This window comes from Erinaceus europaeus, chromosome 19 (genome assembly GCF_950295315.1).
Source record: "Erinaceus europaeus chromosome 19, mEriEur2.1, whole genome shotgun sequence".
NCBI classification, from domain to species: Eukaryota; Metazoa; Chordata; class Mammalia; order Eulipotyphla; family Erinaceidae; genus Erinaceus; species Erinaceus europaeus.
The window spans coordinates 35,886,729-35,913,796 of record NC_080180.1 but is presented as its reverse complement, the minus strand read 5'-3'; the positions used below and the strand labels follow the sequence as shown (position 1 = coordinate 35,913,796).

The 27,068-nt window shown below is 39.6% G+C and overlaps 1 protein-coding gene across 1 annotated transcript; it reads left to right on the top strand.

The window, feature by feature from the left end:
* On the top strand, positions 1-25,580 carry LOC103118690 (ribose-5-phosphate isomerase-like). The gene is made up of 5 exons (XM_060179146.1): positions 1-66; positions 2,923-3,038; positions 19,567-19,664; positions 24,433-24,487; positions 24,714-25,580. Exons 1-5 carry the CDS (start codon positions 1-3, stop codon positions 25,432-25,434), a joined length of 1,056 nt encoding a protein of 351 aa, XP_060035129.1. The 3' UTR covers positions 25,435-25,580.
* The last annotated feature ends 1,488 nt before the right edge of the window (positions 25,581-27,068 follow it).

Below are 27,068 nucleotides of genomic sequence, written 5' to 3'. Positions count from 1 at the left end.
ATGGCATACACTGCATCTATTGGTTCTGATGAACTTGTGATGAACTTGCTGGGCCAGAGTCAGGATGTTAGAGACCCCATGCTGCCTTTCTGCTATCCTTCACTTCACTTTTAGTCTCTTCACTGTCTGTTCATCACCTTCACATCACAGTCAGCTGTCCTCTTAACAGAAGGCACAGAATCAACAGAAAATCAGACTTTATTTCTTATTATTTTTATTAGTGATTTAATAATGATCAAGAAGAGTGTGAGATAATAGGGATAAAACTCCATACAATTCCCACTACCAGAGTCTGTATCCCATTCTCTCCACTGTGCTTTATCCCTCTGGGAATATGGACCAAATATCTTTATGGAGTGCAGAAAGTGGGAGGTCTGGCTTCTGGAATTGCTTCTCTGCTGGACATGGGTGTTGACAAGAATTTCTGAATCTCCTAACTGTTTACTTCAAGGTCCATCCCAAGAGAGAAGTCTGCCTCTCCTATTCCTTTGTTGGTACTTCCTCCTGACATCCCACAGCTGCCCCCTTCATTCATCTTTTCAAGTGTAAGGACATTCTGAGCCAGGGTCTTTGAATCTCTCTGCAGAGGCAATAAATTATTGAGTCTTCAGGGGACTACCCAGATATTTGAAACACTTGCTACATTTATGTACTAAGAAAGTACTTACATTAAAGTCTGGATCATGTAGGGGTGGAGAAGAAATCTCCACCTACCTTTTTGGTTCTTGTTGGTTTATCAACTGATGACATTAACATCAGATTGAATAATTAGAGAAGGTTGCTACTGCAGCCAGAAGAGATGTCTAAGATCTGGTAGAGGGACACAAAATCGTGGCAGACATTCAAAAAGTTCAAAGATCAAACTGGGTCTCGCAGGCCTGGCAAAGTATGTGTCCTACCAGGTAAGCTATTTTCCAGCCTATAATTTTTTAATTTTTGAAAGACATGTCTAAGTTTGTCAGTTAGGTCCTCTGAGAAGTAGACAGGAAGATAAAATGAGATAACTCTCAGGAGGGGGTTGGTCAGTAACAGCGAGTTAAGGGCCCGTGGTGCAAAGTGCAAGGACCGTTTTATGGATCCCAGTTCGAGCCCCGGGCTCCCCACCTGCAGGGATGTCGCTTCATAGGCAGTGAAGCAGGTCTTCAGGTGTCTACTCTTCTCTCTCCCTCACTGTCTCCCCCTCCTCCATTTCTCTCCATCCTATACAACAAGGATGACATCAATAACAACAACAATAATAACTACAACAACAATAAAAACAATAAGGGCAATAAAAGGGAAAATAAAGAAATCTAAAAAAAAAAAAAAAAAACTCTCAGGAAAGATTTTGGAAGCCAGGGAGATCTCTCAAACTATGGAGCTGATTTGATATCTACCTGTATAGCCATTGGGTCAAGAAAAATAGTTTAGACAACTGTGCAGTTCTGAGATGCTTATGCATCACCCAGCTCAAGTATTTTTATCGTGCTTAATCATTTGCTGAGTTCAGTTTAGAAAAAGTATGTCCTGGTGAGACCATGAAGGTGTAGCTCAAAATGTGGCATCAGGAGGCTATCAACCACTTGGACATTCTACATTGGCTTCTCTCAAAGAGAGATTTGTATTGGTCAATGTCATCCTCTCATCACAGGATGCTATAAAATATAATCATTAGTGATCCAGGAGGTGGCACAGTGGATAAGGCATTGGATTCTCAAGCATGAGGTCCCGAGTTCAATCTCCCACAGCACATGTACCAGAGTGATGTCTGGTTCTTACTCTCCTCCTCCTATATTTCTCATGAATAAATAAATAAAATATTAAAGTATACATATATATAATCATTATTCAAAATTGGCTTCAGAAAATTATTTCTGCGGTAGTTATATTTATGGAATTAGACTTACGTGTAGCTATGAATACATGCACTAGGTTCCTGTGGATGGTAGACCAAAACATGTTCTTATCTGTTATGGAGGGTACTAAATAGATGGTTATTATATTTCTACCAAAGAAATATATTATATTCCATATAATGTCATATCTGTGACAATACTACATACTCTTTTAGGATGTCACCCACCATGATAGTATGTTAACATTTCTGATGTCTTAGATTTAAAAAAGCAAGTCTATTATAGATTAACTAGTATATCCAATAATTTCATATTCCAACCTCACATTTTTTGATCAAAGCAATTCATTTTTTAATAAATCTTTTAAAAAATTATTTATTTATTCCCTTTTGTTGCCCCTGTTGTTTTATTGTTGTAGTTATTATTGATGTTGTTGTTGGATAGGACAGAGAGAAATGGAGAGAGGAGGGGAATACAGAGAGGGGGAGAGAAAGATAAACAACTGCAGACCTGCTTCACTGCCTGTGAAGTGATTCCCCTGCAGGTGGGGAGCCGGGGCTCGAACCGGGATCCTTACACCGGCCCTTGCACTTTGAGCCACATGCTCTTAACCCAGTGTGCTACCGCCCCACTTGCAATCAAAGCCATTCTTAATAATTTTACAGGTGCAATATTTTGCTTTGGATACTGAAAAAACAAGAAAAGTACTCTATTTCTACTTGGTATTGCAGAAGGTTGATAAGGTGTCTCAGTAGGGTCTAACTTCCTGATTCACCTACACTGATATTTTCCTAACTTTACCACAGTACTTCACATGCAACCAAATAAAAGCTTTTTCTTTCTCAATTAGCAAAACTTTATTATTATTATTTTAAGAAGGTCCTTTGGGCCAGGCAGGGAGATAGCATAGTGGATATGCAAAAGACTTTCATACCTGAGGCTCTGAGAGAGATTCCAGGTTCTGTCCTGGCAACACTATAAACCAGAGCTAACCAGTGTTCTTGTTAAAATAAAATAAAATAAAATAAAATAAAATAAAATACTGAGCTTTAACTGATCTTGAAAAAGTCCAATGTTTACACCACAGACTATTCAACAGAAAGGGGATGAAACTCATGTTACTTGCTACCCTGAATTTGTTATTCATGTGGATGTCAGAGTAATTCTGATTCCAGAAAACCATGCTTGCTTGAAATGCTTACAGTAAGAAGCATAGAACTATGATTAATATAATATGAAAGGCATTTGGAGAAGACAGTGAGAGAAACTATTCACTCTAGGATCAAGTTTTAATGAGACGTGATAAAGAGAAGTCTAAGTTAACTGTGACTCATTTCTGTAATCTGTACAAACCACATCCTCCTGTGTGCAAATGTGGCAAACTCTATCTCACCCAACCAGAAATGGTGGGAACAGGCTGCTTTGGGGAAATTTGTTTTGTAAGATGAGCTTCTTGATTGCCTAGTGTGCTGTTTGTAAAGGAACCTTACTTCCAAACACCAGGCTCTCAAGTCTTTTATTCATCATAATGGTTGCAAATACCAACTTTTCTCAGTCTATGCTGATAAATCTCTTGCCCTTGCCCTGATACATTTCTGCTTTTTTTTTTTTTTTTGGAAATGCTGTAAATGGATCAGAGAATTGTGTTTAAAAAAAGAAAAGAAAAAAGAAATGATTGAGAAGAAGAAGGAATAGTTTACTTGTAGATTTTGCCATCACTAGTATTTTATTTTAAAATAATTTGGCTTTGTTCATATCAGATTCCTATTAGGAAAGTAAGTGAGGTTGACTACAGTCTACTTAGGATTCTTCCCTCCCGGGTTGTCATTCTGTGGCTAAAGTCCTTAGTAAATTCAGTAGCATCTCTGCTGGAGCTAATAATGGTTTAATGTGGAAAATAGGTTTGATTTCCACAACTTAGTCTTTCACTTCTCTGATTCTACCCTTCCCCTTTTCTTTCAGGTATTCCAAATTGTCTGCTCAGCACACACATTACTTTACGTTACATAGCATCCTTGAACTGTCTGTCCTTTCTGCCTTTCTTTACTTCTAAATTCCAATTATCCTCTTTTTTATTGGCTCCTCTGACTTAGTCATTAATCTAGTAATTGAGTTTTAGCAGTTGGGAGAATAGTTCCCTCTTGTCTTTAGCTTTCTTTGCCCTCTCTAATTTACTTTTACCAGAAAATTTTAGGAAAAAATATGAAATGCCTGGATACTAAACCTAAATCAAAGATTGCAAGTGACTATATTTATATTGCCTCTCCCCTGGTAGCTTCTTCCATACATAATGCGCTATTTGATCTTTTTATTTTTTAAATCATATTCAGGTGGCTTGTTCTTGATTATAATGTCTTATATAATGTTCTGCACTTTGAGTGGGCATGGGAGACCTGAATTTTATGACTCTTTTTGCTACTAAGCATATGAACTGAACATTCCAAGTTCATTTTGGTAGTACCCACACCATAATCTCAGTCTTTCACCATGTGGTAAGTTATCTAATTTCCAGCCTTATTCTGCCCCCCCCCCAATCTTCACACATAGAAAGCTTATATGGACTTCTAAAATGATAATTTATTTAGTGTCTGGAGTAGGGGAATAACTGTGTGTATAAGAGAGAGCTGTAGAGGAAGAGCTCAAAAATATACAGTAAAAAATGTTTTGCTTTAATTGCAATCCTGTTACACAGTGTTTGGCACTGTGCTAATATAAAGAAGGCAACTAGTGATTACTCATGAGGTGACTAAATGGAACTGAACAAAAGATAGGAACATCAATATGGCATAAAGAGTCTCATTGTCCTTTAATAAATAGAAAAGAGAAGCACAGTCATCTACAAACTTATCTATATATAGTTTTTTTTCTTTACATAAAGATTGAGGGACAGAGAGGGAGAGAGATACTTGTAAAACTCCCCCCTACACACACACACACACACACACACACACACAAACACACAAACATACACACCATATGGGGGTGTGATGTTCAAAACTGGGTCATTGCACAAGGGAACGTTTGTGTGTGACCCTCTAAAAACTGACCTATACTTATGAAAAGTCAAACTGTGAAAACATTATGTATTTCCCATTTTTCATATTTAGCTTGGGATTCTACAAATCTTATATCTTCTTCAAAAGTGTATTTAAGGTTTTAAAATAAAGCAAATCATGGTTTCTAGCAAATATCACTATGGCAAAAAAATCAGTTGGTTTCACATTCTTTGATAAAAAGTGAATGCCAATTCTCAGTTGGTAGAGACTGCATGAGAAGTTATATTTGCCAGAAAGGAGTATATATTCCTTCCTAGTTGCCTGCTTAGACAAGTGAGACAATAATTCATAGATCACCAATTTACACTCATCTAGTTAAGTAGGACATATAGTTTACACACACACACACACATACAAACACACACACACACACACACACACCTATAGGAGTAAACAGCCTAGCTAATCAACGCTGAAATCCATTTCACCTCTATCAATAACACAATAACAGTTGAAATAACAACATTTTAGACAGTACTAGCTAAATTTAAAAGCCTGTTTTCCTTCAAATAGTAAGGGAATTTATGGACTTGTAACATGCACTCAGCCAGGTGTGCCATGACCTGGCCCTGTGGCCTTGTATATGAGCATTCTCTGTATCATTGTTTGAGACAGTGAAACATTGCAAAGCAATCCCACAAAAGGGCATTCAATTGTTACAAACTCATACATATATTTCAAAACTCTCCATATATATCACACTAAAATGATTCTCACAGTAAATGTTTAAGTGAAAGAGAGTATTAGGAAAGCTAATTCCATGATTTGTATCAACCTCCTCTTACTGGCAGTGATGTTATGGGTTGTTCATGAACATGGTACTTTATTGAACCCTGGCCACTAGTGACAAGCCCCATGGTCATTTCCCTGAACAGAACCAATGCTACTTTTGCATTTATGTTTGTAAAATAGATGTTGTTTGTCTGCTAGGCATATTCCTTTGAATAATATACTATGAGGCCTTTCTTTCCTGCTCTCTCCCAATACTACAAGAATCCTGCTTTAGGGAAAAGTCTGGATATGTCAGGCCAGGCAGTAGAGAGATGTACTACCACAGCCATCACTCATAACTCTGATGCCTGGCTGCTGCCCTGAGGGTTTAAAGATTGTGCATGGGGTTACGAGAATATTTATGGTATCAAAAGAAGGTACTTAACATGATGACATTTGGACAATGAGTTTTAAGCACCCTTACTTTGATATTTTCACCCTTAGAAATGTATTCTTATCTTTATTTTTTTAATATTAGTAGTAGTAGTAGTAGTCGCAGAAGTAGTAGTATTTTTGCCTCTAGGGTTATCTCTGGGGCTCTGTGCCAGCAGCATAAATCCACTGCTCCTGGATGGCATTTTTTTCCATTTTTTAAAAAATTTTTAAAACTTTTATTTATTTTCCCTTTTGTTGCCCTCCCATTTTTTTAATACAATAGGACAGAGGGAAATCAAGAGGAGAGGGGAAGATAGGGAGAGAGAAAGAGAGATAGCTGCAGACCTGCTTCACTGCTTATAAAGCAGCCCCCCAACCCTAGCCACTCGCCCCTCACCCCTTGCCTCTCACTACTGCAGTTGGGGAGCTGGGCTCAAACTTCAATCCTTGCACGGGTCCTTGTGTTTCTATTATGTGTGCTTAACCCAGTGCGCTACCGCCAGGCCCCTATTTTTAATTGATTTAATAATGATCAATAGGACCACAGGATAAGAGGGGTACAATTCCACACAATCTGTATCACCAGAGTTCCGTATCCACCCCCCTCCACTGGAAGCTCTCCTACACTTTTTTTTAAAAAGTGAGCTAAGTCAGACAGATAAAGATGAGTATGGGATGATCCCACTCATCAACAGAAGTTGAGAAAGAAGATCTGAAAGAGAAACTAAAAGCAGGATCTGACTAAATTGAAAGTAGGGCATCAAAGTAAAAACCCTGTGGTGAGAGGTAGACAAGCAGCTTCCTGGGCCAGTGGGAGGTGGGGGGGGGGGTGGGATGGGACACAGTCTTTTGGTGGTGGGAATGGACCATCTCATGGCCTCCCTAGACGCAGCACGCCAAGCCTGCTGGCAACAACTCATGGAAAGTCTGAACTTCACCCACTCAAGTAGGAAGGCCTGGAAGCTTCTTCACAGTCTGGGTGCCGGTAGCCAACCCCCTCCCGTCTCCCATTCTCCCGTATCTCCAAACTCAGTGGCCAGTCAGCTAACGCAAGTTGGACGTTCTAAGATCGACCCAGTCTGGAAAAGAGAAATTTCCCATGGGTGGTCATCCCACTTCCGGTTATCTTATCCATCTCCAAAACTCTCTCCCTTCACACTGTCTGAACTGGAAGACACTTTGAAGAGGGTTAAACCGGGAACATCTGCTGGCTATGATAACATCACCCCAGAACTCATTCTTAACCTAGGCCCTGTGGCAAAGAAGTGGCTCGCTTCATTCCTGTCCCACATCTTGGAATCTGAGTCTATGCCCAAAGTTTGGCGTCATGCGAAGATAATAGCAGTTTTGAAACCAAAGAAAGACCCAACACTGGCCGCCAGCTATAGACCAATTTCTCTCATCTCCGTGTGTTACAAACTCCTTGAGAGGCTGCTTCTGTCACGTATTTCTCATCTTACAGAGAAATGCTTATCACCCGCCCAAGCTGGTTTCCGCCCAGGAAGATCTACCTGCGAACAAGTCCTGGCCCTCTCAACTTATATTGAAAATGGATTCCAGAAGAATTTCAAGACGGGTGCTGTCTTTGTTGATCTCACAGCAGCCTATGACACGGTCTGGCACCGTGGTCTCCTAGTCAAGATCTCAAGATGCCTGCCTCCATGGGTGGCCAACACTATATCGTTTCTTCTCCAAAACAGAAGATTCCGGGTGCATCTGGGTGACAAGTCTAGCAGATGGAGACTTGTTTCAAGTGGCCTCCCCCAGGGCTCTGTTCTGGCTCCTACGCTATTTAATATTTACATCAATGACCTCCCAGAAACTTCTTCAAGGAAGTTCATCTATGCCGATGACATCTGCTGTGCAACTCAGGCATCAAAGTTCGACATCCTCGAGATAACACTCACGAAAGACATGTCTCTGATATCTGATTACTGTAAAAAATGGTGACTAATCCCTAGCACTGCAAAAATGGTATCATCTGTTTTCCATCTACACCATGCCTCGGCCTCGCTTGAGCTTAATGTGCAGCTTGGCGATACGAGAATCCGGCATGAAGCCCAGCCAGTCTATCTTGGCGTTACTCTCGATCACACTCTGTCATTTCACGAACATCTCATAAAAACTGCAGCACAGGTGGGCGCGAGGAATAACATCATTGCAAGACTTGCCAGCTCCTCATGGGGCACGAGCGCTTCCACACTACGATCATCATCATCTCTAGCATTATGCTATTCCACTGCAGAATACTTTGCCCCAGTATGGTTCCGTAGCCCCCATGTCCACTTGGTCGATTCCAAATTATATTCCTCCATGAGGATAATTTCTGGAACCATCCATTCCACCCTGGTTCCATGGCTACCAGTTCTTAGCAACATCGCCCCGCCAGATATTCGTCGGGATGCAGCATCATCTAAGATCATTTCCCACGTCTACGCTTGACCGGACCTGCCAATATACGTGGATATCTTCGCCCACCCTGTCCAACGCTTGACGTCTCATCACCCAATCTGGTCTCCTATGCCTACACTGAACTTCTGTGTTCTAGTCTCTTGGAAACAGAGTTGGCAGTCAGCTGAGGTAAAGAACAAACAGCTCATCACAGACCCCTGCAAGCGTCAACCTGGCTTTGACCTAGCACGTTATAATTGGGCCCTCCTCAATCGCTATCAAAAAGGCCATGGCCCGTGCGCCGCTATGTTCCATCGCTGGGGAGCCAGAGACGACCCGAACTGCCCCTGCGGCTACAGACAAACTATGACCCACATAGTCAACGACTGCCACCTCTCCAGATTCAAAGGAGGTCTCAAAACTTTACATCAGGCTCAACCTGATGCTGTTGACTGGCTACGGAAGATGGGCAAACGCTAGAAGAAGAATGTACACTCCTAGTAAAGTGTAGTCATATAAATCACTAGTTAATTAATATGAGAGGGGGAAAATTAATTGAATGTCGAAGTTTTTAAAATACAGACTAAGTCTTTTTAATATATAGGCTGTGTATTTCATATGTGGACTCTCTCAAAAGCCTAGACCAAGTAGATCAGAAGCAACCAATGGCATAGTTATATACAAGATACTGGGTACTATACAGCAAACCCTAACAAAAGGACTTTTCAAATTTAACTCAATTACCAAATAATGTGATGATAACATTAACTATCCATTGTCTTTTTGAACCCTAAGACAGCAGGAACCTCACATCTACACTACAGAGCCTATATTTCCCCCAGTCCTGGAACCTTAGGATATGGCCCACTTTCCCGCATGTCTCTCCCAATCCATATCAAATAATATTGCATCTGCTGATCACAACCTAATCAACGCAATGATTGCCACCTCAACATGCTTCAGCTCAGACTGTGTCCAGAGACCTCATGTGTGGAAAGACAACCCTTCAGCTACATTACACGGCCACCAGCTTCCAGATGCCATCAGGATGCCGGCCAGGCTTCCCTGGACTGTAGACCCCACCAATGTGTCCTGGAGCTCCGCTTCCCCAAAGACCCACCCTACTAGGGAAAGAGAGAGGCAGACTGGGAGTATGGACCACCCAGTCAATGCCCATGTTCAGCGGGGAAGCAATTACAGAAGAGAGACCTTCCACCTTCTACAACCCACAATGACCCTGGGTCCATGCTCCCAGAGGGATAGAGAATGGGAAAGCTATCAGGGGAGGGGATGGGATATGGAGATTGGGTGGTGAGAATTGTGTGGAGTTTTTACCCCTCCTACCCTATGGTTTTGAAAAAAAAATTTTTTTTTAAAGGAAACATTGACTAAACCATAGGATAAGAGGGGTACAACTTCACACAATTCCCACCACCAGAACTCTGTATCCCATCCCCTCCTCTGATAGCTTTCCTATTTAACCCTGTGGGAGTATGGACCCAAGGCCATTGTAAGATGCAGAAGGTGGAAGGTTTGGCTTCTGTAATTGCTTCCCCGCTAAACATGGGTGTTCACAGATTGATCCATGCTTCCAGCCTGCCTCTCTCTTTCCCTAGTGGGGAAGGGCTCTGGGGAAGAGGAGCTCTAGGACACATTGGTGGAGTTGTCTGTCCAGGGAAGTCTGGTTGGCATCATTCTAGCACCTGGAACATGGTGACTGAAAAGATAGTTAACATACAAAGCCAAATAAATTGTTGACCAATCATGGACCTAAAGACTGGAATAGTGAAGATGAAGAGTTTGGTGGATCCTCCATTTTATACATAGCTACTAGGCATATTTTAGTTATATTCAAAAAGGCCTGTGACTATACTAGCTTTTGGTTTTTTTTTTTTCTTCTGGAATGTTCCTATTCATGACCACAGAATGTGAGCTCAGATCATGGGATGCAGAGGTCACATAGGCTCCTAAGCTGATTATGGGCCCCAGATCACATCAAATTGATGGGGTTTACAGTAAGCAATATTTATATCTTTTTCCCATATTAGGGAGCTACTCTCTTCCCTGGTCCAGATTTCTGGTCCTTTTTCCAACCATGACATCATCTCCCCAGACAATAACTTGCATCCCCTAGCATATCAGATATCAGGCTCAGGGGAAAATGGAAAAAAAAAACTAGTATAGCTCTCCTATTCTTTATCCCTCTGGGAGTATGGACCAAGGATCTTTATGGGGTACAGAAGGTAGAAGGTCTGGTTTCTATAATTGCTTCTCAGCTGGACACAGGCATTGTCAGGTTGATCCATACTCCCAACCTGTTTCTATCTTTCCCTAATGGGGCAGATCTCTTGGGAGGTGGGATTCCAGGGAAGTCAGGTTGGCATCATGGTAGCATCAGCAACTTGGTGGCTGACAAGCATTAAGGTAAAAAGCAGAACACATTGTTTAATAATTAGGTAAGAATATAGCAGATGACATTTGGGGTTCTCCATTTTGGAAAAAGCCAGGAAGCCTAATTTAGGTATATTCCATGGAGCCCATGACTTCATTAATTTTTTGTGAGCCTGACAGCTAACATGCAGGTAGGATAAAGATATTGTCTGGGGAGAGAGTGTCAGAGTTAGAAATAGGGCTAGAAATCTGGATTTGGCCAGATAGTAGATCGCAAATATAGGAAAAGTCTATAAATATTGTTAACTGTAATCCCATCAAATTGATCTGGAGCCCATATTCAGCACAGGAGCCTGTGTAACCTCTGTACCCCTTGTAGGTCTGAGCTTGCAGGCTGTGCATTCATAGCTAGGAACATTCTAGACTACACTCATTTCAGGACAAGTCTTCTTTGAGTGACAGAAAAAGTTGACCTAACCTCCCTCCCAAGATCGAACAGTCTCTACCAATGTTGACCCACATTGAGGGCAAGATCATGTAGAGAACCACAACAGGGTCCACTATGTTGTTCCTGATGGAGATGAACAGTGACAGTGGATAGATGAATCTGTTAGAGGTCTAGGCCCATCATGTCCCTATGGGAATCCCAGAATTTCCTGACTAAGGCCCTGGATGATGGGGTAACCTTGTAGTTACCAAAAGAGCCATCATAAAGTCTGACAGTCGCTTGCTCTTATCCAGCATGTGTAGTTTTAATTTGTGTGACAAGGTTAGTCTTTGGAGTGACTGAGGGAAGTGAAATAGAATGTAGGTGAGGAGGGTATCTAGGTCTAAGTAGAAAGGATTTGATTAAGTACTTAATGATATTTAATAAAAATTGTCTTTTTTAGTTCTTTCTGCTTGCTTGCTGCACTTATTGAGTCACTGAAAACTACTGTGTACTTTTACATTAAGGCATATATTTTCCCCTAACTTATGGATACATGTGCACATGTGCTCTGTTAGGCCCTGATCTATATCTATAGCCTTATTAGGAAGCGCACCACCCAACATGAAATAGAAGTTTCCTATGAACTAGGAGTGGTCTCACCAGAATACTGGAGCTGAAGCGTTGACATTCCAGGCCTGGCTTCTTTGGACACAGTTCAAAGTGAAATGTGTTGAGGTGGTACTGGTTGCATTGATTTTGTTGAGTTCAGTGGATGCAATATCAAATGATATGGATTGAGGGAAGCATGAAAGAAAAAGAGCCATGCCCCAGAGTTTCCAGGACTGGGGGAAATAATGGGGTTTATAGAGAATGAGAAAGGTTCCTGCTGTCTTAAAGTTTAAGAAGGCAATAGATAGTTGTTATCGTAACCAAGTTATTTGGGAATTTGGTTTACTTTGACAATCCCATGGTTAGGATTTGCTGTATCATACAAGACTTCACCATGATATATGTTATTTAATGCCATTTACATAGAGCTGGATCTTATGTAGTGACACAGCCAGTTACTTCTGGTATCTCTAGTCTAAGATTATAGATGATTTAATATTTCAAAGAAATAGTTGTTATTAGAAATGTATTAACAATTTGAGCCCACTGAGGGCGGAGCCAAGATGGCAGACTGAGAAGTAGCTTCTGGTCTGAGTTCCAACAACAACTGCTGGAAACGTTAGGATTTTTTTGCCTTCAGCTGGACAGTGGATTTGGGGTCCTATCTGTGACAGCAAGGGGGTGAATATAGCCCAGTTTGGGTGAGAATATAGAGGGAAAAAAAGGAAAAAAATTTTTATTATTCCCGAAGCGCACCCCTGCCCACCCCCCCATAACCAGACCCTGGGTGCCAGAGAGCTGCTCCTAGCAGGCTTCCCTGCTGAGCTTCTTTCTTTACCAAGATTCCTGGCTCAACAGGGGTTCCATTCCAAGTCTATTCCTTTCTTAAACACTTAACCCTCTTTCTTTCTAAATGGCCAATTGGATCTACAAAAGGGAAAGATTTCCCTGAGGATTTTTTCTTTTGGTTTTTTTGTTTGTTTGTTTGTTTTACTTTCTTAACAATCAGCTGCCTCTGGTCAGGCAGCTTGAGGCAATCTGGGACAGGTTTTTTTTAACCTGATTTATTATTATTAATATTATATAAAGTGTATCTCTCCCCCCCCTCCTTTAGGTTGCCCAGAATTAACTCTTAGTGTATTTTCAATTGCTAGGGTACTGGGCATCTTATCCATTGTGAGAGGAACCTGTTTCACTACTCCAACCTCCTCTACCCACTATCCCCTTCTCCTTCCTCCTAGCTAATTAAAAAATAAAATAAAATAAAATAAATTAATTAAAAAACATTCCTTTCACTGCTCCTTTATTACAGTTCTTTTTCTTACTTTTTTTTTCTTTTCTCTCTCTCTTGTTGTTCTTCCTTTTTTTTTTCTTTCTTGTCTTCTTTTCTTCCTCCTTCTTTGGATTTCTGAATTCACTGATACTCATTTGAGAATTATTTTGGGGAAGAAATCTGACTCGGAGTGGACTCTCTATTTGTGTATCTCTGCTCAACCTCTCTTTTTCCTCTTGCTACCCCTAGAATATACAGTGGGTAGTAGATTTGCATAATTGTCTATTCTTGCTATCCCTTTTTTCCATTCTCTTTCTTCTTCACTTGGACTTGGTTGCTATTTTTTAACAGACTGGAGACATTGTTTGGCTAACTGGTAAATAAACTAATAAAAGATAGGTAAGGACATTACATAATGATTAAAGGATCAATCACCCAAGAAGACTTAACAATTATTAACATCTATGCACTCAATGAGGGACCATCTAAATACATCAAACACCTACTGAAAGAACTTCAAAGATACATCAATAATAATACAATATTAGTAGGAGATTTTAACACCCCACTCTCACACTTAGACAGATCAACAAAGCAGAGAATCAACAAAGAAACAAATGAATTAAATGAAGAGATGGTCAGACTAGACCTCCGGGACATCTTCAGAGCCCTTCACCCCCAAAAACTGGAATATACATTCTTCTCAAATCCACACAACACATACTCAAGTATAGACCACATGTTAGACCAAAAAGACAGCATAAATAAATTCAAAAGAATTGAAATCATCCCAGTATCTTCTCAGACCACAGTGGAGTAAAACTAACATTTAACAACAAACAGAAAATTATTAAAAGACACAGAATTTGGAAACTAAACAACATACTCCTTGAGAATATCTGGGTCAGAGAGTCACTCAAGCAAGAAATTCAAATGTTCCTGGAAACATATGAAAATGAAGACACAACCTATCAAAATATTTGGGACACAGCTAAAGCAGTACTGAGAGAGAAACTTATAGCCATACAATCACATATTAAACACCAAGAAAAAGCTTTTCATAAGATTGAAGAAAGACAGACACTCCCTTCCACTTTCTATGAAGCCAACATCACTCTGATACCCAAAGCAGATAGACACACAACAAAAAAGGAAAACTACAGACCAATATCTCTGATGAACATAGATGCCAAAATATTAAACAAGATCTTGGCCAACCGGATACAGCAGCACATCAAAAAATTGTTCATCATGACCAAGTGGGATTCATCCCAGGAATGCAAGGCTAGTTCAACATCCGTAAGTCAATCAATGTCATTCACCACATCAATAAAAGCAAAGCCCAAAAAACACATGATTATCTCAATAGATGCAGAGAAAGCCTTTGACAAAATCCAACACCCATTCATGCTCAAAACCCTACAAAAAATGGGAATAGATGGGAAATTCCTCAAGATAGTGGAATATATATATAGCAAACCTACAGCCAACATCATACTCAATGGACAGAAGTTTGAAAGCATTTCCCCTCAGATCAGGGACTAGACAGGGCTGCCCACTATCCCCATTACTCTTCAAAATAGTATTGGAAGTATTTGGCATAGCAATCAGGCAAGAGAAAAAAATCAAAGGAATACAGATTGGAAGGGAAGAAGTCAAGCTTTCACTAATTGCAGATGACATGATAGTATACATAGAAAAACCTAAATAATCCAGTAGAAAACTACTGGAAGTTATTAGGCAACATAGCAAGGCATCAGGCTACAAAATCAATGTACAAAAATCAGTGACATTTATCTATGCAAACACTAAAACTGAAGAAGAAGACATGCAGAAATCATTCCCATTCACTATTGCAACATAATCAATAAAATAAATACCTAGGAGTAAAGCTGACCAAAGAAGTGAAAGACTTGTATACTGAAAACTATGAGTCACTCTTCAAGGAAATAGAAAATGATACCAAGAAATGGAAAGACATTCCATGCTCATAGATCGGAAGAATAAATATCATCAAAATGAATATTCTCCCCAGAGCCATATACAAATTTAATGCGATACCCATCAAAGTTCCAACAAGCTTCTTTAAAAAAATAGAACAAAAACTACATTCATTTATCTGGAACCAGAAAACACCTAGAATTGCCAAAACTATCTTGAGGAAAAGAAACAGAAACAGAGGCATCACACTCCCAGATCTCAAACTATATTATAATGACATCATCATCAAAACAGCCTGGTACTGGAACAAAAATAGGCACACAGACCAGTGGAGCAGAATTGAAAGCCCAGATCTAAACCCCCACACCTATGGACATCTAACCTTTGATAAGAGGGCCCAAAGTATTAAATGGAAGATGGGGGCTCTCTTCAATAAATGGTGTTGGGAAAACTGGGTTGTAACACGCAGAAGAATGAAATTGAACCACCTTATCTCACCAGAAACAAAAATCAACTCCAAATAGATCAAAGACCTGGATGTCAGACCGGAAACTATCTAATACCTAGAGGAAAATATTGGTGGAACACTTTCCCACCTAAACTTCAAGGGCATCTTTGATGAAACAAACCCAATTGCAAGGAAGACTAAAGCAGAAACAAACCAATGGGACTACATCAAATTGAAAAGCTTCTGCACAGCCAAAGAAACTATCACACAAACAAAGAGACCCCTCACAGAATGGGAGAAGATCTTCACATGCCAAACATCAGACAAGAGACTAATCACCAAAATATACAGAGAACTCAGCAAACTTAGCACCAAAAAAGCAAATGACCCCATCCAAAAATGGGCAGAGGATATGAACAGAACATTCATTCCAGAAGAGATCCAAAAGGCTAACAAACATATGAAAAACTGCTCCAGGTCGCTGATTGTCAGAGAGATGCAAATAAAGACAACATTGCGATACCACCTCACTCCTATGAGAATGACATACATCAAAAAGGACAGCAGCAACAAATGTTGGAGAGGCTGTGGGGACAGAGGAACCCTTCTGCACTGCTGGTGGGAATGTAAATTGGTCCAGCCTCTCTGGAGAGCAGTCTGGAAAACCCTCAAGGCTAGACATAGACCTTCCATATGACCCAAAAATTCCTCTCCTGGGGATATACCCCAAGGATTCCATAATGCCCAACCAAAAAGATGTGTGTACATCTATGTTCATAGCAACACAATTCATAATAGCTAAAATCTGGAAGGAACCCAGGTGCCCAACAGCAGATGAGTGGCTGAGAAAGCTGTGGTACATATACACAATGGAATACTATGCAGCTATTAAGAACAATGAACCCACCTTATCTGACCCATCTTGGACAGAGCTAGAAGGAATTAATGTTAAGTCAGCTAAGTCAGAAAGATAAATACGAGTATGGGATGTCCCCACTCATCAACAGAAGTTGAGAAAGAAGAACAGAAAGGGAAACTAAAAGCAGGATCTGAATAAATCGAGAGCAGGGCACCAATGTAAAAATACTGTGGTGAAGGGGAGGGTGGCCATTGGGCTTCCTGGCACGGTGAAGGTTGGGGGTTGGGGGTGGGTGGTGGGGATGGGACACAGTCTTTTGGTGGTGGGAGTGGTGTTTATGTACAATCCTATTAAAGTGTAAACATTATATAAACTACTATTTAATTAATATGAAAGGCGAAAAATTATATGTCTAGAACTTCTTAAAACACAGACTGAATCTTTTTAATACATAGGCTGTCTTTGATATGTTCTCTCCCAAAAACCTAGACCAGGGAGAACAGAAGCAACTGGTAGCACAGCTATATACAAGATACTGGGTACTATACCCCAAACCCTATCAAAGGGACTTTCCAAAGTTAACCCTATCACCAAATAATGTGATGATAACAATAACTATCCATTGTCTTCTTAAACCCTAAGGCAACAGGAACCTCACATTTCCACTATAGAGCCTATATTTCCCCCAGTCCTGGAACCTTAGGGTGGGGCCCACTTTTCTGCATGCTGCTCTCAATTCAAATCAAATAATATTGCATCCATGGTTCGCAACCTAATCAACACAACAAGTGCCACCCCAGCATGCTTCACTTCAGACTGTGACCAGAGACTTCAGGTGTGGAATGACAACCCTTCAGCTTCATCACTTGGGTGAGACCTTTCCTTTAATAGTATTCTCTAATTCTATTCCAGGTGTTCCACTCCCCAATAAAGTCCCCAAACGTAGATATAGTCCAGGTCCCCTGAGATAGAGCATAGGTTCACCCATGCCCATAAACTAGGGGAAAAATATATACCTGAAAGCAGAAGTACACAAGAGCATGCAGGGAATACCCCCAACACTTCATCTGCACTATTGCAGTCTTTAGGTCCATAATTGTTCAACAATTTGTTTGGCTTTGTATGTTAACTCTCTTTTTAGCTACTAGGTTCCAGATGCTGACCAGACTTCCCTGGACAGATGACCCCATCAATGTGTACTGGATCTCCACTTCCTCAGAGCCCCACCATACTAGGGAAAAAGAGAGACAGACTGGGAGTATGGATCGACCAGTCAACGCTCATGTTCAGCGGGGAAGCAATTACAGAAGCCAGACCTTCCAACCTCTGCAACCCACAACGACCCTGGATACATACTCCCAGAGAGATAGAGAATGGGAAGGCTATCAGCGGAGGGGGTGGGATGTGGAGATTGGGTTATGGGGATTGTACCCCTCTTATTCTATGGTTTTGTTAATGTCTCCTTTCTTAAATAAATAAAAATAATAAGTAAACAAACAAAAAAACAGAAGGAAAAAAAGTCTATGGGGAGTGGTATAGTTCTACCTGTACCTAGCTCCAGCAGTAATAACCCAATAAAAAACAAACAGAAGGACAAACAAACTAAAATCATACAGTGTTGATTTGTTTGCAGTTTGGGAGCATTAGAGCCTTAAATTTTTTTTTTTATTATCTTTCTTTACTGGATAGAGACAGCCAGAAATCAAGAGAGAAGGGGTGATAAAGAGGGAGAGAGACAGAGAGACACCTGCAGCTCTGCTTCACCATTTGTAAAGCTTTCCCCCTATGGGTGGGGACTGAGGGTTTGAATCTGGTTCCTTGAGCACTGTAATACATGCACTTAACCAGGTGCACCACCATCCAGCCCCCTGCATTAGAGCCTTTATAATTTTTTTTTTTTTCCTGAGTTCACTTGGTAGAATACAATCTTTCACAAGGACCAGGATTTCAGTCTCTAGGTACCACATGGGAGCACCATGGAAAAAGGGGAAATTTGCAAACTGAAATAGAGCTGTGATGTCTATTCTTCTCCCCTTCCTCCTTCCCTCCCTCTCTCTGTTTCTTCCCCTACCCCAGCATTCTTAACAGGAATCCTAAGTTTTTGCTTATTTATTCTTTTAATCTTTTTATTTACTTACTCATTTTATTAGAAAGGAAGAGGGGCTGGGACTTATCTGGTAGAGCACATATGATACTGTGCACATGAACCTGGGTTCAAGCCTCTGTCCCCATCTGCACTGGACGGAGGTTTCACAAATGGTGGAGCACTGCTGTAGTTGCCTCTCTCTTGCTATGTTCTCCACTATCTGACAGCCCCCCCCTTTCTATTTCAAGAAATGGCTACCAGGAGTGGTGGTGGTGTGGTGTAGGCATCAAGCCTCAGGATTAATCCTAGTAACAAAATAAGAGGAAGGAGGAGGAGGAGGAGGAGATGGAGGAGGAGACTGTTGAGTCATGCTCATTGCAGGGAATCAAAACCACTTTACATATGAAAAGCATGGTGTGTTCTACCTATTACTGAGCAACCAAAGTGACCACTAGACAGGAAATTATAAATTAATATTTCCATTTTCTTCATAGCTGATTAGAAGTTTCTTGGTGATGGATTTACTAGTACATATCTACTACTACTGTAATCTGAGATTAAATTATAACTTTATAATATATTAAATTTTTGGAACTTTTATTTCTGCCCAACTTATATGGCTATTACTCTGCTACTATAAGACTTCACAAAGTATTATAACTTTGTGATGATTTTTAACACTGGTGAAAATTTGATCCTGGATGTTCTCACTTTAACAAAGGGATATTTACTAAAATAATTGCAGAATTATGCATCTGAGAGGTTACAAAGACTAGTACAACTGTTCTGAACACTCTACAAAATTATGACACGTAAATTAATGATGTATACCTCTAGGTCTCTGAGTCATTCATTTCACTAAGTTTTGTTTACCAACATAGACCGTATTTCATTTGCTGATAAGTTCCCTTCTGATATGAATTTCCTTATTTCCTGCATGCCAGCTCACTTCCTGTGACAAGCAACAACAATGTAGAACCTTTATATAGCTCCATGGGTTTTGGGGTTCATATTGCATTCTATTTATCTTATTGCTTTGGGCCCTTTCAAAGTCTGCCTCTGTTTTTGATAAATGCCTTTCTTCTTTTATCACATTTGAAGGTGCTCACGGAACACCTGTTTAACTCTAGCAGTGGTTTATTGGGAAGGACATGCCTTTCAAGATCATTCTTCAAGTTTATGTGATCATCACAGAGAAGGTAATTTCAGACTGTTTCTACACATTTCTCCATGCTATTTCTGCATTCTTCTTATCTTTCAAGTATTTTTTTTCCATGAGTATACTTTTTTTTTATCTGAAGAACCCTGCAGTCCTTGATCATCTTTCCAATGGAAATTACATTCTTCAACATTTCATATATTCTTATCTTCCTTGGGTCCTTGTGCATAGTACAATGTGCACCGCCATCTAGCACCTCTCAGTTTCTCTGTCCTATCAAGTACAATAGAAAGAGAGAGAGAAAAAAGAAAGAAATTAGAAATCATTAATATGTATAGAACCTACCATCTTAAAATTCTCCATCTTCAAAGTTGCTAATTTCTATTTTTTATGAAATTAATTTAGAAAGCATTTAAAAATTACAAATATATAAAAAACATCACCACTGAACATATGGCATTTGCTACTATTTAAAGACTTGTTTATTTTTTATGAAAAAAAATAGTTGCAATGAGTGAGAATAAAACAGAAAGTGAGAGAAATCAGAGGACCTCTTTGGTGTCTAGGATCAAATCTTAGTAACATCAATCCTAGGCTATGCTAGTTCAGCAATGTTATTGTTGTGTTATATCTCTCTTGTATTATTATCTATTATGTATATCATCTACCATTCTATATTCTTTGTTTAAAATAAATTTTGTTATTTATAGTTTGTTGCAAGAGTTTAAGATTACAACCTATATTTCCATACCACACCCACCACCAGAGTTCTATCCCTACCCTCCCACCTACCAAGATAACCACCATAGTTCTCATAATTCTTAGTTTTCTTGCTTCTGTTTTGTTTGAATATTTTTTTGCAAGCTCATGTAAATCAGATCTCTACATTCCACATATGAATGAAACTATCTGGTAGTTGTCTTTCCTTTCTTTACTTGTTTTCCTAAGCGTAATCACCTCCAGTTCCATCCATTTCATCCCAAAGGACATGATATCATCTTTTTTGATTGCAGAGTAATATTCCCTGGAGTATATATCCCATAACTTCTTTAGATAGTCATCTGATGATGGGCATTAAGTTTCCTTTCATTCTTTAGCTATTGTGAATAATGCAGCTATGAACATAAGGGTACATATAATTAGTGCTTCAGTGTCCACTGGATAAATGCCTAAGAGTGGTATTACTGGGTCATAAGGTAATTCCATTTTATTTGTTTAAGGGATCTCCATACAGTCTTCTAAAGGGGCTGTACCAGTTGCATTTCCACTAGTAATCAGAGTTCCTGTTTCTTCACAACCTCTCTTAACACCTGTCATATCCTAGTTTGTTGATGTAAGTCATTCTTTCATGTGTGAGATAGTATCTCAGTGTAATTTTAATTTGGATTTCTCTAATGACAAGTGACGTGGAGAATTTCTTCATGTGTCTGTGGGCCATGTGTGTCTATTCTTTAGAAAACTGTATAATTAGTTCTTTGGCCTATTTATTTAATTGGGTTACTTTTGTTTCTTTTGTAGATCTGTACCAGTTCAGTATAGATGTTGGATATCAGTTGCTTGTCTGATGTGTGATGGGCAAATGTTTTCTCCCATTTACTGGGTTGCTGGTTATCCTACTTTGCTTTCTTTTCTTTTCTCTTCTTTTCTTTTCTTTTCTTTTCTTTTCTTTTCTTTTCTTTTCTTTTCTTTTCTTTTCTTTTCTTCTTAACTAGATTTAATAATGATCAAGTCCATAGGATAAGAGGGTTACAATCCACACAATTCCCACCACCAGAGTTCCATATTCTATCCCCTCCATTGGAAGTTTTTATGTTCTTTATCATTCTGGAAGCACTGACCCAGGGTCATTATGAGGTGCAGAAGGCTGAAGTTCTGGCTTCTGTAATTGCTTCTTCACTGGACATGAGTGTTGGCAGGCTGATCCATACTTCCAGTGTATACTTTGCTTTCAATGTGTAGAAGCCTTTTAGTTTTGTGTAATACCATTTATTTACTCTTGTTTTCATTTTCCATGCCCAGGGGTTGAGTGTACAAATACAACTTTGATGTGAAAGCCCTTCAAGTTTTCACTAATATTTAATTCTGTATATTTTAGAGTTTCTGGTCTAATATCTGTATGTTTAATCCATATTGACTTGACTTGACTTTGGTGTATGGTGTTAGGTGTTAGGTCCAGTTTTAGTTTTCTACATGTGGTTGTCCAGTTTTCCCAGTACCATCTGTTGAAGAGACATTCTTTACCCAGTTGAGTGTTTTTGAAACCTTTGACATATTAGGTGGTTTTATATGTGTGGATTCATTGCTGGGATTTCAACTGTGCTCCACTAACCCTAGTGTCTATTTTTATTCCAGTGCCATGCTGATTTGAGTCCTATTACTTTGTAGTATAAACTGAAGTTAGGGAGTGTGATACCTCCATATCTTTTCCTGTTTTTAGGAAGTCCTTTGGAAACTTGTGGCCTTTTGTGGTTCCACACAAATTTTTGGACAAGTTGTTTAATTTGCTTAAAAAACACCATTGGAATTTTGATAGGGATTGCATTGAAATTGTAGATGGCTTTTCATACAATAGCCATTTTAATAATGTTTATTATTCCAATCCAGAAACAAGAAATGTTCCACTTCTGTGTGTTATTCTCTATTTCTTTTAGCATATCCTATAATTTTCATTGTAAAGGTCCTCATCTCTTTTGTAAGATTCACCCTGACATATTTTATCTTTCTGGGTTCAATTGTAAATGGGATTAGGTCTTTTATTTCTCTTTCCTCTAGCTCATTGTTTATATACAGAAATGCCACTGATTTATGTATATTGATTTTTGTATCCTGCTACTTTACTGAATTTGTTAATTATTTCCAGTAGTTCCTTGGTGGAGTCTTTTGGATTCTCTAGAAAAAGGAATTGTGTGGAGTTGTACAAATAGTGATAATTTTATTTCTTCTTTTCCAATCTGTATGCCTTTGATATCTTGTCTGATTGCAGTGACAAGGACCTATAATATGCTTCATAACAGTGGAGTACCTTATCATTCAATTTGTCTCATTAAAATCTAGCTACTTAGCCATAATTCTTCATCTCCACACTCACAGTAACACATTAAAACTTATGTAGGCATTCTTGTTTTTTCTGTGTATGTATGAATAGCTTTTGGAACTCATTTTGGTCCATTGTATTCAGTATTCCTAGTATGTGTTCTGGAAAAAATAGCAGCAAGGCTATATTTGAGGAGTTTTTTAAAAATTATTTATTAAAAGAAAACACTAACAAAACTATAGGATAAGAGGGGTACAACTCCACACAATTCCTTTTTCCAGCCATGACATCATCTCCCCAGACAATACTTGGGATCCATCTGCATATCAGATGTCAGGCTCAGAAAAAAAAGAAAAAACTATTATACTCATGGGCCCTTTGGAATATAACTAAAATAGGTGTATTCACTATCTACAAAATGGAGAGCCCCCAACTCTTCATCTGAACTATTCCAGCCTTTAGGTTCATGATTAATCAACAATTTGTTTGGCTTTGTATGTTAACTCTCTTTTTAACTGCCAGGTTCCACATGTTAGCATGATGCCAACCAGACTTCCCTGGACGGACAACCCCACCAATGTGTCCTGGAGTCCCACTTACCAGAGCCCCAACTGACTAGGGAAAAAGAGAGGCAGGCTGGGAGTATGAATCAACCTGTCAAAGCCCATGTTCAAGGGAGCAATCACAAGAAGCCAGACCTTCCACCTTCTGCATCCCATAATGACCCCAGCTCCATACTCCCAGAGGGATAAAAAATAGGAAACATATTAGGGGAGGGGATAGGATAAGGAGTTCTGGTGGTGGGGTCGGGTGGTGCGCACCTGGTTGAGCACATGTATTACAATGCGCAAGGACCCTGGTTCGAGCCCCTGGTCCCCACCTGCAGGGGAAAGCTTCACGAGGGGTGAAGCAGGGCAGCAGGTGTCTCTCTGTCTCTCTCCCTCTCTATCACTCCCTTCCCTTTTGATTTCTGGCTGGCTCTATCCAATAAATAAAGATAATAAAAAATCTCCTTTCATTTCAGGAGTTCTGGTGGTGAGAATTGTGTGGAGTTGTACCCCTTTTATCCTATGTTTTTTGTCAGTGTTTCCTTTTTATAAATATTTTTTTTTAAAAAATGAATTATACCCCTGTCATCTTATAATTTTGTAAATCTATGTTAAATCACTAATAGAAAAAGTGAAAAAAAGAACAATAGCAACAAATATTTGAAGAGGTTATGGGGGATTGGAACCCTCTTACACTACTTATGGAGATATAAATTGGTCTAATCTTTATGGAAAACAAATCTGGAGACTTCTCAGAACACTAGAAATAGACCTAAGCTATTACCCAGCAATTCCTCTCTTTGAAGTAAATACAAAGGAAATAACCCATCCAAAGATATTTACCTGTCCATAGGTATTTACACCTGTGTTCATAGAAGCACAGTTTGTCACAGGTCAAATTTAGAAACAATCAAGATGCCCAAGGACAGATGAGTGGTAAGAAAGCAGTGGTACATATACATAATGCAATACTAGTCACCTAATAAAAATGAAGAAGTCATTTTTTTTTTCATTTTGGGTGGAGCTTGAAGGAATCACGTTAAGTGAGATAGGTAAAAAAAAAAAAAAAGTAAAGCGCAAGGGCCCTTGCGCTTTACGTCATGTGTGCTTAACCCACTGCGCTACCGCCCAGCTCCCATCAGTTTCAAGTGGTTATTGTTTGACTCATTTTCCCTTAGCTCACATACTCTTTAATATTTTTAAAATGTCTCAGTTTCTCTTTTTAGTAAAAGGAAATGGTGATGGTAGTGTAATGGTGATGGTGAAAGGAAGGCTGTGCTGGTAAATTACAGTGGGCACTAGAATCAAGTATAACTTTGAGGTCAGTGACTATGTTTTTGAAAATGGGCACATCTTGTTTGTCATTTAGGGTGTGACTGTAAGTAACTTGACATTGAAAAATATACATGTAGGGTGGGGGATATAGCATAAAGGTTATGCAAACAGATTGCTCCAGGCTCCAGTTCCAGTCCCCCACACCACCATAAACTGAACTGAGCAGTGCTCTGGCAACCCCACCCCCACCCCCTGCCCCAAACAAGAAAAGTACATGTATAAACTACCTTGCATCTGTGTTGGATAACCAAGTGCTGGGAATTGGAAGTGGTTCTACAATTGTTCATGCTGTGCAACGAATTGCTGAAAGAGTAAAGCAAGAGAATCTGAACCTGGTCTGTATTCCGACTTCATTCCAGGCCCGTCAGCTCATCCTGCAGCATGGCTTAACTCTTAGTGACTTGGACCGACACCCAGAGATTGACCTCGCCATCGATGGTGCTGATGAAGTAGATGCTGATCTGAATCTTATCAAGAGTGGTGGAGGCTGCCTGACCCAGGAGAAGATTGTGGCTGGTTATGCTAGTCGATTCATCGTGATTGCTGATTTCAGGAAAGACTCAAAGAACCTTGGTGATCAATGGCACAAGGGGATCCCCATTGAGGTCATCCCAATGGCTTATGTCCCAGTGAGCCGAGCTGTCACTCAGAAGTTTGGGGGTGTGGTTGAACTTCGAATGGCCATCAACAAGGCAGGTCCTGTGGTGACAGATAATGGGAATTTTATCCTGGATTGGAAGTTTGACCGGGTGCACAAATGGAGTGAAGTAAACACAACCATCAAAATGATCCCAGGCGTGATGGACACAGGCCTGTTCATCAACATGGCTGAGAGAGTCTACTTTAGGATGCAGGACAGCTCAGTGAACATGAGGGAGAAGCCTTTCTGTTAACTCTGCAGGAGCTGAGTCTATTCACCTGATTCCCCAGCCCACATCGAGGCGGACATGCTTCCCCGGAGCTTTTGCCTTAATGTCTCTGTGCTGTGGACAGCTGGTGGTAGCGGGTACTGGGGGCTAAACCCAGTCTAATGAAGTATTGTTATTAAATGTCTTTTTAAAGAGAAAAAAAAAAAAGTAGATTGAATCTCAGTTGATCTCACTCCTAGGGAGACCTTAAGAAATATGGGTTTCGGGAGTCCAGCGGTAGCGCAGCAGGTTAAGCTCATGTGGCGCAAAGCAAAAGAACCATTGGAAGGATCCTGGTTCAAGACCCGGCTCCCCACCTGCAGTGGAGTCGCTTCACAGGCAGTGAAGTAGGTCTGCAGGTGTCTATCTTTCTCTCCCCTTCTCTGTCTTCCCTTCCTCTCTCCATTGCTCTCTGTCCTATCCAACAACAATAATAACTACAACAGTAAAACAAGGGCAACAAAAGGGAATAAATAAATAGCAAAAAAAAGAAAAGAAATATGGGTTTCACAGTGGTGTATGTAGCCCTGAGCTCATTTACTATACATATATTTATATGATACCAATTATACATCAGTAGAATGTTTTGTTTCATCTTTTGTCACACTGGAGTTCATTGCCTGCAGAACAAATCCACCACTCCTGGTGGCCATTGTTTCTTCTTATTATTGTTTGTTTGCATACAGACAAAAATTGAGAGGGAAGGGGAGATATGAAGGAAGAGAGAAACACCTGAAGCACTGCTTCAGGCCTCAGGATGCTTCCCCCCTGCATGTGGGGACTAGGGGCTTGAACCCTGGTGCTTATGCATGTGCTGTCTCAGGTGCACCACTGCCTGACCAGGTTGTTTAAAACAAGTTTTGTTGACTTAAATGTTAATCTTACTTTTAATAAAGTACATTGAGAGAAAGAAATGATATGTGACCAAATATTTGATATCATGACCCAGCCAAGATGACACATAAGATTAATGGTCATGTAAATATAATTTAAATGTCAATATTTAATATATTCAAATTCTTTCCTAAAAATTATACTACAGTCACATGTGTTTACTAGATTTCCCACCTATTTAACTAAAACAAAATGAAAATGAAAATAATTGAATGGCCTTTATTCATACATCCTGTAGATAAATTATTACATATTGATAAGAACATAGCTTACTAAGAGCTTGGCTAAATTGTAAGGGAAATAAAAAAGGATCACTACTCCTGAATATTTACTTTATCAAACTTACTGGCTACTTCTTACCAACCTATAAGCACATAACATAGAAGTAGAATTTGCAGAATGACTCAGTTATGATTAGATAAATTTGCTAAATATTAATTTTGTTGAATGATTTTTCTTTCACATTGTTGGTAAGAACAATGTCATCCTTATGAAGGCTTTTGTTGTCCACTCTTACAGGATCATACCTGTTATAAAAATCTATTTAAAAAATTACTTGTAACTATGTTCATTAGCTTATAGTTATTTGAAATTTGCATTAATTAAACTATCATATCTTTCAATATCATTGCTATGTGGGCATCCCTTATTTTTATAACATGTGTTCAAGATTGCTAATCCAAAAGAAACTGTTTTTTTGTTTGTTTGTTTGTTTGTTTTGTTTT